Below are 16158 nucleotides of genomic sequence, written 5' to 3'. Positions count from 1 at the left end.
AAAACTCTCAAACCCGGGACTTCAGAAAATTCCGGATAGTTGTGTTATTTTTTAGCCAAGGTGAGTGTCAGTTTAATGGGCATGATCTATATTAACTTTCCATGTGCTCGAGGTCATTGGTCACATTGCAAAATGTGCTCAAAGTGACCCACTTAGTGAAAAGTGTTCACAGCTTTTTAAATATTTAACATCACGATTGGTCACTTGATTCAGCTTGACACATGGGTGTTTTTATAACATTTGAAAACAAAGCAACGTGTTTACATTTGTTAAGAAATATCCAATCGTCCGACAGCAACAAATCATGTGATTGATGACCTGCTTTACGAAAACATTAATATAGATCGCTCCTATTAATTAATCGAGCTTGAGGCTTTTTGACAAATATTTTTTTTTCCGGTAAATAAAGTAAAATAAATATTTTCATTCCGGAATGAAGATACGGCGTTTTGTCAGTGCCTGAGAGCACGGTAGAACTCACCTATCCTAACGATGACGTCATGATTACGTCATGACAGACCGATTTTTTTTCACTATGATTCATTATTCATTCTAAAAGTTTCGTCAACTCGAGCGTTGCTGGGGTGGATGTTTTTCTTTAGGGGTTGGTTTCTTGGACTCAGAGGATGACACAGAAGGGGACGGGGTGGTTGTTGTTGTTGGTGGTGGTGGTGCTGGTGGTGACGATTGCTGCATCTGCTGCTGTGATGAAGGCGACGTAGACATTTTCTGCACCACAGACGATGACGTCGACGACGCGAGCGAGGACGATGACGAAGACGTCGAGGATCTCGAGTCGTTACGCATGCGCTCGTAATGTCTTCCCAATCCCATCTGCGGCTGTCTCGGGGACACGATTTTTGGTTTGGTCTTGACGGTGGGTGGGGTGGGGTTCGTCCCCAATGACGAAGGGGGTTGGGGGGTAGATATGTTTGGGGGAGAGGTCCGTAAGGAGGTCGTCGTCGGTGACGGGGTCGCTGATCCCATCGTCCTCGGGGAACTGGGGGTAGGAAACGGTTGTCCTTGATTGCCAAAGTGTGACAATCTACCCCTTCTTCCGTCCGAGTTATGGGGATGGCTAGAATTTAGATTAAGCGGCCTGGGGCTAATGACTGTGGTGGTGTTATTGCTCTTGCTGTTATTGTTGCTGGTGGTGGTGGTGGTGACGGAGGTGGAGGAAGAGGATGGTTGTGATGCTGCCGTTGGAGATCCGTTCCTGGGGATGCCTTGAGTGAGCTTGGGTTTTGTCATCACCTTTGGAGGTCCAACCTTTTTCTTGACGGGAGCATCAAACGACGACGGCAGGTCACTTTTCCTAACGGGAGGGGAGGAGGAGGAGGAGGACGTGGTCGCTTTAGATTGATTGGTGCCAGGGACCACTGTTGTTGAGCTAGTTGACGATGATGAGGGTGATAATGGCGATGATGTTGATGATGTTAATGGTAGACGATTAGTCTTTTTAGGTGGCGGAGGTGGTGGAGTTTGTTTTGATGAAGACGTGTGTGGACGAATTGAAACTGGCGGTGCTGCTCCTGATTCTAATGGGGACGTGGTTGAATGCTGTTGTGACTGTGACGCATGCACGGGCGAGTCTTCTTTTCCACAAGCAGAGGCTGATCTAAGATTTGTATTGGCTTCGTCTGCGTCAAAATCACTCTCGCTCTCGCTGGTCGTGCAGTTCATATTCCCTACCAGGTCACCCAGCTCTAACGCAGCTAAGGGGTCCATGCTGACACGTTTAGCCAGCCAATTACTTTTGTTAGCTCTGCCTATGCTATCATTGTTATCACTATCGCTGGAATAAACCGCCACGACCATGGAGGATCCACGAGATGACGATCCTGCAGCGCCTTCAAGGCAGTCCAGAGGGTCAAAGGTGCCACTAATGCTACAGGGATGATCTCTGAAATCTGGCAAGGGCATGTCACTCTCGTAGGATGTAAGCATATCCTCTGGTAGATCCATCAAAGGAGGTGGTGGTGGGTAGTTTGGTTCATCATCATCTTCATCATCTGCATCTTCCCCAGCAATATCATCTTCTTCATCATCATCAAAAGTATCATTAACAGCTAGGTGACTAAGATGCTCCAGAGTTTCCAATGGAGAACTGTCTTGACGGTTTGTTTTACTTTTCTCTAGCGTAGGGAAACTTTCTCCACTACACGAAAGCCCTGAAACACTTTCTAGACATCGAAGGGGAGACGACTCCTTTGTGGAAAAATCTGCTGAAAACCCTTTCAAACTGTCTCTACTGTGTTTACCCGAATCTAAAGTCCCCTCCCTGCTGCTAAGACTCAAACCCTTAGCATCTGCATATTGTATATAGATCTGCTTTGCCGATGCTTCATTTTCAATATCACTGCATTCGGAAGAAGAAACGGAACTGCCTGAATTGGTCATGTCACTTTCGGAATTTTGTCTTCTCAAATTCTCCAAAGTTTCTAGAATATCCCCAGAATCAACAGGTGTGGTCATTCCACTGAACAAAGAAGATGCATCACATTCCTCCACCGGACTCCTATGTGCCGTCATGCTAACGTCACTCAGGTAACTGTACTGGACGTCCCCATCATCATGCCAGCTGACCCGTTTTCGTTCTTTGGGTTTAGCTGTCGGATCATGTGCTCTTCTTTTCTTGAGAGCACTTTTCTCAATAATCCCAGCCCCTTCAGACATGACCACTTCAAAATCAGGGATATCTTCTAGATCTACTGGGCTATGAAGCGACCAGCGAGATGGTTTTGGTTTGGATCGTTCCTTTGAAGCAGCAGCGCCAGATTCATCCAACTTCCCCATGGCAGCTTCATCAGTTGGGTCTGGTCGAAAAGTGGAGAAAGTCAGAGCACTAGATGAAGATTCATCCTTGTCATGGGTTTGGGGCGGGCTGCTGTTACTGTAAAACAAAGCTGCAGCTGGGGAAGGAAGGTCTATGAGGAACTGGTTTGGTTCTGCCCCAGAACTCTTAAGAGGATGTAAGGATGTTGAGGGTATGTTAATTGGTTTAACATTGGAGCCTTGGTTGATGGAGCTGGAGGCATGAGAGGTGGTAGCGGTAGAAGTGATGGAAGAGGTAGTTATTGACTGAAAAGATTGGGCACTTTCTGACTTCAAGGGCAAACTTTTTGGCACTGGTTTGGTACCAGACTGAGACTGGGTTTTGGGGGGAGAAGAGGAAGATGATGGCTTTGGTAGACTGGAATTATCTCTGTTTTGTGAGCAAACCTCAGGCTTGGAGACTTCAAAATACTGAAGACTACTGTTTGATTTACTGTCTATTGGGGAATCAGAGAATTCCGTGTTTGAGACAGAAGTACGGATGTGAGGAGGAGATTGAATTGAGTCTGGAGAATCATCAGAGGTTGATGTCCTGATGACCTTTTTAAATATTCTAGTTCCTGGGATTTTCGGGCTGTAGAACTGAACCCCCTCTGAAGCAGTTTCATCAATTGAACCTCTGAGTTTTGAAACATTTTCCAAGCTCTCTTCTCTTTTAGGTTTCTTACAAGCCGTGGGTTTTCCCACACTATGTCCCGCAGAGCTGCTTTTTACATCTTCTGTGACAGGTTCATTAGTTTTATATTCTTTATCGACGCTGCAATCTTTTGAACTTTGCCCTGTATGTAACTCTACCACAGATTCCTCTATTATAGGGTCATCAACTGATTCTTTACCAACCTCCACCGAATCTTTTATTCTGCTTTTATTACTAAGTTGACACGAGTCCTTTAATTCAAGTTCTTCATTCTTTATCTCACTCAACTTCTCTTGAGATGAAACGTTTTCTCTATTCTGTTTTTCTTCTACCTTAGAGTCCGTTACTTCACTCCCTTTGGTTTTGTCCTCCACCACATCGGTCTTCCCACAAACACTCATCTCCAATTGTTTAAGCATCTCCTCATCTTTAGAAGGGCTGGCTGTGTCATCCACTGATGAGTAGCTATTCCTCGAGGGCAGCTTGTTCACATAGACAAACTCTACACGCCTTGTTAGAGACGGTGATCTGGACGAAGACCTCCTCATACTATCTGACATCTGGTCTTGCTGTGTCTGTTTTGCTAAATCAACGTTCTTCAATTTCAAATCCGATGGAGGTTTTGTATTTCTTGTTTCGGAGCGTCTTCTAGGATCAACGACATCTTTGTCTTTCAAGGAGGCCTTTTCCAGATGCTTCTCTTTTTTCAATTTATCTGCCTCTGAGGCTTTAAAGACAGCTGTCTCTTCCTTCTGTCCATCCAAGCGTCTTCGAAGGATATACGGAATATCTTCGATTAAGTCCGTCCCTGCAGATAACTTTCTGGAAGATTCTGAAGGTGCCAGCTGTTGCGGTACTGCACTTGAAATTCCTGCACCGACTGCTTGACCATTTGCTAGATGTCTCTTCTTCATTTCTTTACTCTCTTGTTGTGTTGTTGGGAGAGTGGTAGATGTGATGATGGAGTTGTTCTCTTGAAGTGCTTTGGGGTCTAGGCTTGTAGATTTGACGATTTTCTTTGTTTTCGTAGATTCTATACCACTGGAAGACTGTTGATGTTGTTGGATCGGTGTTTGACTTCTAGTACAGATACTGGCAGTGGATGTTACTGGAGTATTGGCTGTGGAGTGAATGCTTGTGCTATCACAAGATTTAATGTCAGTGTTTGAATTTGACTCTAAAAAAGACATTTTAGAAGAATTAGTAGAAGTAGGAGTTGTAGAATTTGAAGATATTCTCACCTGCTGATTATGATGATGTTGATTTTGTTGCTGTTGATGATGGTGCTGCTGCATCTGGGCTGCTGCATCTGTGATGCAAGAGCTGGGGCTGGCATCAAGACTCCTCCTCCTCATCTCCTCCTCCAATTGTTGCGGTGTCAGGGGTGGAGGTGGTGGTGGGAAAGGAGGGGACAAGTCAGTGGTCGTTGTAGTTGTTCCAGGAGACTGTCGCTGTTGTTGTTGTTGTTGTTGTTGTAAATGATGATGATGAACCTGGCGATGCTGAAGATGCTGACCTGTTTCTAAAGATCTTACCTGCCTGGTCGTCTTTTCGCTGCTAGATCTTTTTAATTCTAGACTGTTAAATTTATCATTAGTATTGCTATTAGTATTAGCATTTACATTGTTACCATTTAAATCAGAGCTAACATTTGATTCACCAGAAATATGAGGTAATGTTTGATAACTGGATGGGACAGGGGTTGTCTCCCTTGACAAAGATTTGGATTTTAGTTTAGCAAGTTTTCTGTTTGCATTTTGACTGGCTGACGTAGGGACAGGAGTATTGGATGAAGTTGGAGGAGCAGAGGATGATGATAATGATGATGATGATGATAAAGATGAAGGTGTTGATGAAGATTTGGTGGGATGGGTGGGGTGAAAAGCTGATGTGATGACGGTGGTGGTGGTGGTGGATGTGTCTGTAGATAGAGGGGTGGGTGAAGACACAATTTGTTTTAGGTGCTGGTTAGAGGATGATTGCTTAACATGATGGTAAGAAGAGGAGGAGGAGGTGGTAGTAATGGTAGTAGTGGTGGTGGTGGAGGTGGTTGCCGTGCATGTGGTTAGTATGGATGCGGAAGATGACGATGATGACAATGATGATAACGATGGTTGTGATGATGGTCGTGGTGCCGGTGGTAATACTGATGTAGTGTTGTTAGTAGCTGAAATAGTGGTAGTAGTAGTAGCGAGTTTAAGGTCCAAGTTAGATCGATTTTTTCCACTCCCACTCGCTTCACCATTTCCTGTTTGAATATGAGGTACTACACCAACAGCATTCTTATTATCGCTACTATCAACTTTGAGCTTTGTCTCCCCTCGGATGCTGCCTTTGGTTGAAACTAATGAGTGACTACTACTACTACCACTACAACTAATACTACTACCACTTTTAATATTACTCACAACCGAGGTAGCAGGAGCCGATTTGTGTTTCCGAAGAGAGCTGTTAGTGCTAGAAGTGTTACTACTGGACCCCTCTTTCATCCCACCCTCCCCCTTGTCACTACTACAAACATCAACAGCATCATTATCATTCTTAGGCTTAATCTTCAGATTATTATCCGTAGACATAGGTCTTGAAGCAGCAAGAGCCCCGCTTACAGCACCATCGATAACATCACCACTATTACTACTACAAACACCACTACCACCACCACTATTAGTAATATCATTACATATATCATTATTTCCAGCAGGAACCGCCTCGGACGACGACGACGGCGGAAGGTCAACAACAGGGTCAGAAGAGTATAAGTCAGAGCAAAGACCAACATAACGAACAGGAGAGTGGAGTTCAGGGGAAATTACATGATCGGCACCTTTGGTATCCGAAGAAACATGCGGCAATCCATGACGATGCTGGGATGATGATGAAACACTGCTAGTGTCCGCCTGTGGAACTTCCCGCTGCTGCTCCTCGTCCTCGTCTTCGTCGTCATCATCCGTCATGGCACCTTCTGTTCTAGCATTGACCGCCTCGATGACCTCCTGGTCGATGCTGAGCCCGTGCTCTAGTCTGGGCGAATTCAACGACCTAGATCCCGACATGGAGCTGTCACTGTGGACGTCTACGGACTCCACCCTCGTGGCAGAATGCGGCGTTGAGTGGATGCCTCCGCTGTTCGGGGTATGGTTGGAGTCGAGGATATGGGAGCCGCTGGAGCGAGAACCTGAGCTGGTTTGGAGGTCAGCAGAAGAAGAGTGCATGCCTTGAGGCCGGCTCACCATTTTAGGCGTCACGCTGGTGCTACGACTTGATATTCTTCCACTGGTTGATCTGGGAAATCAAGGAGGTGGGCGTGGGGAAGGAGGGGATAGACAATAATTACACGGTAAATAAAAAGTAAAATAGAACAAACAAAAAAAAAAATAAAACAACTACCAACACATTTTTCAAATTCCACAATCACGGTTCCGTAACTTAATTTTTGACTTTCCAATGTCAACTTCATAAAAATGGAAATTAACAGATCAACGTTTAATACGATAGAAATGTAAGAGTTTCTAATGATGAAACTATGTATATGTTTTAACCTTCATAAATGTGAGAAAATTAGCTGTTTTCACACAAAACACACGCTGTTTTTGGTAGCAATTACATTTTACTCGTGTTACATGATGTTAATTATTCGATTTTGTGCTGAACTCCGAATTTCTATCCTGCATTCTGTGAATTATTTTTTTTAAGTCTTAAAAAGTGGTCCTGTAGGGGCGATAGTCCCATGGAGTCTGAAATTTATCCAGGTATCTATAGCGTGAAACAGACAATAGCAATGGCTTGCTACCCTATGGACAGGACAGTAGGAGTCTGTTGTTGCAAAGCACTTTCCGCCAGATCAAATTAACCCAATCACCACTGCTGGGTGAACAAGGGTTTTTTAAACAATCTCAATTTCAACAGGGATCAATCTCTATCTATATGCGTGTGATGTGAGTGCTCTACCAACTGAGCTACAACCCCCGCCCCTTCCCCAAACATTTTTTCAAGGTATGAAAATTTTAAAAACATCAAGATCCTTATAAGCCACTCACGTTCTGTAATTCCAAGGAAAGCGTGATAATAACAACAAAAAAGGAAGAATAAGATTAGGTAATGTGATATATCAAAGGCATTTAGTATAAATATAATAGTAACATTATTTTTTTTTAATTGAGCTTTTATATAGCGCAATATCCACTAAATGTGCTCAAAGAGCTTTACAAGGGGTCCCTGGCCAACAGCAACATTTAACATGTAGGACGGGACATGACGCCTGTTAGGCGATGTTACAATTTTTTCGGACAGAGACAACACTGTAAACAGCCAGGTATTCATTTTACACCTGAGTACGGTGAGAGAATGTGAGTAAAGAGTCTTCTCCAAGGACTCAACAATGCGCCACTCAAAGCAGGACTCCGATCCGAAGGCAAATGACATACCACAAGACCACATAGCCGCACAGTGTGTACAGTGGAATCTGCAGAAAATCAACACTCTTAAAATCAACTTGTGTTTAAAGTCAACGTCTCTTGTTGGTCCCAAGTTTTCAGTTCTTTATTTAAGTGTGTACCATTGAATATGGATAAAGTCAACACCTTTAGTTGGTCCCAAGTTTTCAGTTCTTTATCTACATGTGTAACATTGAATATGGATAAAGTCAACACCTTTAGTTGGTCCCAAGTTTTCAGTTCTTTATCTAAGTGTGTTCCATTGAATATGGATAAAGTCAACACCTTTAGTTGGTCCCAAGTTTTCAGTTCTTTATCTACATGTGTAACATTGAATATGGATAAAGTCAACACCTTTAGTTGGTCCCAAGTTTTCAGTTCTTTATCTACATGTGTACCATTGAATATGGATAAAGTCAACACCTTTAGTTGGTCTCAAGTTTTCAGTTCTTTATCTAAGTGTGTTCCATTGAATATGGATAAAGTCAACACCTTTAGTTGGTCCCAAGTTTTCAGTTCTTTATCTACATGTGTACCATTGAATATGGATAAAGTCAACACCTTTAGTTGGTCTCAAGTTTTCAGTTCTTTATCTAAGTGTGTTCCATTGAATATGGATAAAGTCAACACCTTTAGTTGGTCCCAAGTTTTCAGTTCTTTATCTAAGTGTGTTCCATTGAATATGGATAAAGTCAACACCTTTAGTTGGTCCCAAATTTTCTGTTCTTTTTCTAAGTGTGTTCCATTGAATATGGATAAAGTCAACACCTTTAGTTGGTCCCAAATTTTCTGTTCTTTTTCTAAGTGTGTTCCATTGGTAATGGATTAAGAACAAGAGATAGTTCATACGGTAGAGTCACGCTCTTCCCGGCCAGGTGAAGTTGTCGTACCAGTAAAGTTGCGGGTTCAAACCCCCATCACAGCTGCGAAATTTTTATTCTCTACTGTCTTCTGGCACTTTCCTAATCACTTCATCTCTTGTTGTTATCAACATAAGTGCCTGCTCCACTCACTTTTTTTTAATGGATTAAGTCAACCTTGCTTTAAGTAGTAAAAAATAAACCAATCTTTCTGGTCCAGCAGTATTGGCTTCTTTAACATTAACAGGTAGTAAGTACTCCTTCAGAGCCATTAGACCCATGGAGCCGGAGTTTATCCTGGTTTCTATAGCGTGAAACGAACAATAGCAATTACTAGCTATCCTTTGGATAGGACACTAGTCTATTATTGCAAAGTACTTTTCACCAAATCTAACATATCCAGCTATCCAATCCACACACTGCTGAGTGGACAGAGAGGTCGGGGGAAAAAACCCCGCTGCAACCGGTATCGATCTAGGTCCCTTTGCGTGTGAAGTCAGTGCTCTAACAACTGATCTATTGGGAACCCCTTAACAGGATTCCACTGTAATACACTGACACCTATTATATAAACATCAGTGAGCTGTGTTGTAATACAAAAGTATGTATTAGAGAGAAATGAATATAAGAGCCTTTTATATATCATTTTTCTTTTTTTTTAAACATTACAAAACATAACAGTAACAAGGAAGGTTTCAGACTCAAACCCTTTTCAGCCACCTACAAAATCAATATGAACAGTAGTAGTAGTGGTAGTGGTCGTGGTGGTGGTAGTAGTAGTAGTAGTAGTAGTAGTAGTAGTAGTAGTAGTAGTAGTAGTAGTAGTAGTAGTATAGATAGTAGTAGTAGTATAGTAGTAGTAGTATAGAAGTAGTAGTAGTAGTAGTAGTAGTAGTAGTATAGTAGTAGTAGTAGTAGTAGTAGTAGTAGTAGTAGTAGTATGTAGTAGAGTAGTAATAGTAGTAGTAGTAGTAGTAGTAGTAGTAGAAAGTAGTAGTAGTATAGTAGTAGTAGTAGTAGTAGTAGTAGTAGTAGTAGTAGTAGTAGTAGTATAGTAGTAGTTAGTAGTAGTAGTAGATAGTAGTAGTAGTAGTAGTAGTATAGTAGTAAGTAGTAGTAGTAGTAGTAGTAGTAGTAGTAGTAGTAGTAGTAGTAGTAGTAGTAGTAGTAGTAGTAGTAGTAGTAGTAGTAGTAGTAGTAGTAGTAGTAAGTAGTATAGTAGTAGTAGTAGTAGTAGTAGTAGTAGTAGAAGTAGTAAGTAGTAGTAGAAGTAGTAGTAGTAGTAGTAGTAGTAGTAAGTAGTAGTAGTAGTAGTAGTAGTAGTAGTAGTAGTAGTAGTAGTAGTAGTAGTAGTAGTAGTAGTAGTAGTAGTAGTAGTAGTAGTAGTAGTAGTAGTAGTAGTAGAGTAGTAGTAGTAGTAGTAGTAGTAGTAGTAGTAGTAGTAGTAGTAGTAGTAGTAGTAGTAGTAGTAGTAGTAGTAGTAGTAGTAGTAGTAGTAGTAGTAGTAGTAGTAGTAGTAGTAGTAGTATAGATAGTAGTAGTAAGTATAGTAGTAGTAGTAGTAGTAGTAGTAGTAGTAGTAGTAGTAGTAGTAGTAGTAGTAGTAGTAGTAGTAGTAGTAGTAGTAGTAGTAGTAGTAGTAGTAGCAGTAGTAGTAGTAGTCCTTTAGAGCCATTAGTCCCGTGCGGCCAGAGTTTATTCTGGTTTCTATGGTGTGAAATGGACAATAGCAATAACTGCTTGCTATCCTTTGAATAGGACGTTAGTCTATTGTAAAGTACTTTCCACCAGATGTTACAGACCCAGCTATCCAATCACTGATGGGTGGACAAGGAGGTGGGAAAACAAATCTCGACTTCACCCAAGATTGATATACGTCCGTCCCTTTGCTTGTGAAGCAAGTGCTCTACCAACTGAGCTATCGGGACCCCCCGAATATGAACACAGTAATACAAGACTGCCAGTCTGACGGGATGTATCAAAGAGCCTATAGAATACCGAGCTGCTAACCCTTCACATTCCAAAAGTGGAATCAGAACTCATGAAAATAGGAATCTGAGACCCCAAAAAATAGGAATTCCATCTCTTTCACCCCGCCCCCCCCCCCCCCCCCCCCACGTCCCTTTGCTCTTTTTTATTCTTACCATTCTCATCATATTTGAAAATCGGAATTTTAAAGACAATGGCGGAATAGCACAAAAAAAAGAAGAAGAGTGAAAATAGGAATGATTCCACCAAAAGAGGAAGGGTTGACAGGTATGAGTTCCAAAATTTTAAAGGAAAGAACAATGGAATAATTATTAGTAATTGGGAGAAAGTTGAGTCGCAAACAAAATATTGCTCAATATCCAAAATACTGCAGGCGCGCAGCGTGACTCAGCGGTAATGTCTTTACTCCGTGCCCAAAAGGTACCGAGTTCGACTGCCCACCTCGCTGTGTGGCTTTGAGCATGCAAGTCACCTCGCCCCTAGCTCTTTTTTAGCGGCGCTGCACTGCGCGCGGGCGGCTGACGCCTGGGTTATTATTCCAGTCTTCCCTTGGAATAGACCCTAAAGACATTTCCCCTTGGGGATGAATAAAGGGAATTTTATTTTATTGTATTTTCTTGTTATCTTATTTAGAAAGTAGGACGGCTGGGACGATTAATATGATGAAACATCAAGGGTTCAACAAACAAACAAAAAAAAAACAAAAATCTTTAAAAAATAAAACGTATACAGAACATGAAAAAAAATACTTTCTTTTCAATAACATCAAAATTACACAGAATGTCAGTTATTATGAAATAATGTTATTTTAACCATTAACCAAAAATACTAATTAATTAATTAATTAATCAATTATTCAATTATTTAATTGAAGAACAAGAAAAATACAAATCTAACTAGACAACAAAACGCATTAATTAGTAGAATTAAGAATCGGGATTCATGCATTAGGGAGGTGAGGAGAGATGGCTGAGGTCATAAAGCACTAAACTGTCCCTGGGGTTCACAGCCAGATGTAACATGTTTTGTAATATATTGGAGTTGTTTGGCTATGTATCAATGTATGTAGCTGTTGGGCTGTGTGGAATTATGTTAGAATTCTTTATAGAGGTACGCATTTTGTGCTGTGCATGTTTTGCATGTGATTAAGAATGTTGGCTGCGTGAACGGATTAGCACTTTTTGTTCCTTAAGAACACCGTAAGACGATTGTTTTGTTACTGAAAGAACTCCTTCCGAGCTGGTCATATTATATAACTATTTTGTTTGTTTGTTTTTAAGAGTTTTACGGTGCTTGCAACACATTAAGGTCATATCAGCGCCAGTAAAAAGGAAGAAAATGGGATAGTAAAAAGTTCTAGAATTACAATTAAAGCACCCAAGAGAAAGTAAGACCAAGGGGAACTGGGAACAAATAGGGATCAGATGTAGATTCCAAGAGCATACCACCAATGTACTTAGTTTGAGATCACCTATAAGTCTCATCCAGACACAAGCACAAAATCCAACAAAGAGGAATACACTCAAATGCTTACATTATACATTCAAAATAACAAATATAATAATACATAACAGAGAGATGATTTACAAGGAAAAAAATATCATCTCCCAAAACAATAGCTGTACATTCGACTGTTTCCCTACCAGCTAGAGTATCCGGCCAGGGCCAGGACAAAACCAAATAATCTCATTCCAAGACAAAGACAGAAAGCATATTGGAAAACAGACATAAGGGGATAGAAGACACACTATGTACCTCCCTGCCCACTATGGGATGTCAGGAACCCCGCCCAGATATTATATATCTATTTTAAATTTTGCCATATAATTGATAAGAAATAAATTTAATTAACGAAGTCTGAGCTCAGTCGTTACACCAGACGTCATGCAAAGTTTAATATAAGAAGAAGAAAAAATTAAATTCGCTACTTTTCTCTCCTTTTAATTCCCCTTTTTGCTCTTCTGCATTACCATTCCATCGGTGGAGATAAATTGAAAGATATAATGAAACAACTTTGACAGCAAAATATGAGAATGAAAATAAGGCACGCCAGATTTGCTTTAATAAAGAAGCACAGTATCACCTAAATGTGCTCAAAACGTTTTATAAGGAGTTCCAATCCAACAGCAACACTTCACATGTAGATATGACGAAACTGTAAGACGCTGTTTAATGCTCAAAAAAATGAAATATATAAATAAAATAATAATAATAATAATAATAAAATAATAATAATAATAAAATAATAATAATAATAATAATAATAATAATAATAATAATAATAATAATAATAATAATAATAATAATAATAAAATAACAACAACAACAACAAGAGTGAAAAAAGAAAATAAGAAAAGAGAATGATATCCAACCTAACAGTTTTAGAACCCCCCCCCCCCCCCCCCCAATACACACACATACACTTTATCTCTCTATCTCCCCTATCTATCTTCTTACACAAACACATACACAAATGATTAAAACAAACAAACAAACACACTAACACCCTATCTCCTTACACAAACACATACACAAATAAACAAACCAGCAAACAAACACATAAACACACCCACAAGTCACACCCATACATAATACTATGATCCCTCCTCACCTTTCAAAATGTGGTCTCTTGCCAACGTTTTCTCTGACAAATTCTACCAGCTGCTTTTGGGTCCGGCCGCTATACCTGGAAAAAAAATTAATATTTATACAGGGTGTCCATAAAGTTTGGGTACATGTAGTAACAACAAGAGATGAAGTGAATAGAAAAGTGCCAGAAGACAATAGAGAATAAAAGTTTTTCGCGGCGGTGATGGGGTTTGAACCTGCGACCTTATTCGTACGACAACTCCGCCTGGCCGGTGAGAGCTTGACTCTACCGTATGAGCTATCCACGAATCCAAAAAAATTCGTATCAAACTCAGGTCATTCATTACTAGAGCTCTCTCTCTGTCTCTCTCTCTCTCTCTCTCTCACCGACTACTGGAGACCGCGGGTACAACACACAATCATCGCGAAGTTACCTGGCCAGCAGTTAAGCTTAATAGCCAACATTCTCATCACAAACATATAACATAGAAACAATTGAGACATTGAGTATGCTCCGATATATGGGGTGAATTTATAATTCAGAAAAGTGAGTGGAGCAGGCACTTATTTCACGATATATTTTTAATTTTTCATCTATGCTATAGATTGTGGAGATTTGGCTGAAAAATACTTTCAGAGGTCACGTGTTGTTTAAGTACGATTCATTTACATCCCAATTGAATAAGATTCGTTTTTAAAAAGAGGAATTGGTACTCTTATCATGTACCCAGACTGTATGGACACCCTGTATATATAGTATACTCTATGCATCTCCCCCCCCCCCTTCCTCTCTCTCTCTCTCTCTCTCTCTCTCTCTCTCTCTCTCTCTCTCTCACACTATCTATCTATCTATCTATCTATCTTTCTATCTATCTATCTATCTATCTATCTATCTATCTATCTATCTATCTATCTATCTCTATCCACCCAGTCTACATACCTAAAAGAAGAACCTCGACTGACGACCCTGGACTTTGACCTGTTGGACCTGGAGACCATCTGACACCGGAAGAAGGCGTGGTGCTCTATGCATCTCTTCCAGAACAGCTTGCAACGATCTCGGGTCTCGAAGAAAAATTCCACGGTGTCCTTGTAATAACCCTGGTGACGGATAAAGGATGGAGGGCTGGTTTTAGTTTTGAAAAAACACACTGGACACAACACAGTTAAAGGAACATATGTGGCGGATGTCCAGAGCAGGTGCCTCTGGACAATGTGACTGCGGACTTGAAAATGAAAATGGACATCATGTCCTAATGGAATGTCCAAAGTACAACCAGTTGAGAAGGAACTTCTGGCCTGACCCAACCCCATACTCAAAGAAGCTGTACGGCAGTGAGGACGACCTCAGGACCACTGTGGGCTTCATTCACCAGACCGGACTGACCATGTGACGTGACGGGAACGAAGAAGAAGAAGAAGAAGAAGAAAAAAATAAAAAAAATAAAATAAAATTTTAAAAAAATAACGACACAAACTTTTAACTCACTCAATCCTATAGATTATTGCTACTTTTCAAAATTGGAAAAAATGTATTTAAAATGAGCATGTGCATAGATAGTTTTATTCAACTACCATTAACATGCATAAACTAAAAAAAACATTAGCTTTGATAATACGCCTATAATTTGTCTCAGAAAACTGTAATAAATAGGCATGGGGTAAAAGTAAACCCTGGTATACTAAGGATATAGTCAGTGTTAGGGTTGAGTGAGTTAACCTTCCCTCCTCTCCATTCTGCTGACATGGGACAAAGGGTCGTACACAAATCGGTAATTGGGTCAAATTGAATTATTGACATTGCAGTGACTGGGTAGCTGGATCCGTTGGACGTGGCAGAAAGAACTTGCCGATAGACTAGCATCCTATCCAAAGGGTAGCAAGCAGTTGCTATTGTCTCCGTTTCACGCTATAGAAACTGGGATAAACTCCCTTGCTCCCAGGACTCGATAGCTCGTATAGACAACTATGAGGACTCATGATGAACATCAACTCAACCTAAATACTTTTTTAATAATTATATTTTCTACACATTCACATAGTTGAGTTCGGATACCCGCACAATCCGGATAACTAGAAGCGGATTTCAACTCTTACATACAAACAAGATAATTGAAAGTAATTCAACTGAGAGAGTTTGTATGTTTGTTTAACCAATAACTAGATAGAGGTGCCTAAATGGGTCAATTAAATGGAGATAAAGATACAGGGAGTAAATTTGACTCATGAATGAACAACACAAAACAAACGACGTTTCGGCCCTTGGCCTTTATCAAGTAAACACGGAATACATATATATTTATATTAGATTTTTCTCCTATATTATTATGACAATCCAATATAAATATGTATGTATGTATTTTGTGTTAACTTGAAAAAGGCCAAAGGCTGAAACGTCGTTTGTTTTGTGTTGTTCATTCATGAGTCAGATTTACTCACTGTATCTTTATCTCCATTTGTTTGTTTGCTACACATCGCCTACTACATGCATTACAAGTAGACACTGGCGCAACAATATCATTTTATAATCTTCACATTTATATAATTTATATTATATTCATAATAATATAGTCATGCCCGGGATAACGACACCAACCGGATTAAATCGACGTGCACTTATTTGCAGGTCTGATAACCCAAAATGTTATAGACTCATTGTTGTAATGGGTAATGTAAATGTTGCTGCTCGGAGCTCGAAGAAATAAATAATAATGTAAAGTTGAATGTAAGCTTCAATTTAATTACAAAAACAGATCAAATGGACGATAAAGGTGAAACCCGAATCGTTCATTTGATCTGTTTTTGTAATTAAATT

General features: G+C 40.4%; 1 protein-coding gene across 1 annotated transcript in view; it reads right to left on the bottom strand.

The window, feature by feature from the left end:
• Positions 1–16158, bottom strand: part of LOC144980713 (uncharacterized) — an 81810-nt gene that overhangs the window by 55118 nt on the left and 10534 nt on the right. Inside the window, exons 3-5 of the mRNA XM_078928431.1 lie at positions 14284–14444; positions 13366–13440; positions 6297–6754 (exon numbers count right to left, since the gene is read on the bottom strand). Of these exons, the coding sequence (XP_078784557.1) occupies positions 6297–6754; positions 13366–13440; positions 14284–14444 (694 nt within the window). The remainder of the gene's footprint in view (positions 1–6296; positions 6755–13365; positions 13441–14283; positions 14445–16158) is intronic.

This window comes from Berghia stephanieae, chromosome 10, assembly GCF_034508935.2.
Source record: "Berghia stephanieae isolate SIO BIC M18660-M18661 chromosome 10, UCSD_Bste_1.3, whole genome shotgun sequence".
In the NCBI taxonomy this organism is placed as follows: domain Eukaryota; kingdom Metazoa; phylum Mollusca; class Gastropoda; order Nudibranchia; family Aeolidiidae; genus Berghia; species Berghia stephanieae.
The sequence above is the reverse complement of the archived record's forward strand: the minus strand, read 5'-3'. Positions and strand labels throughout refer to the sequence as shown.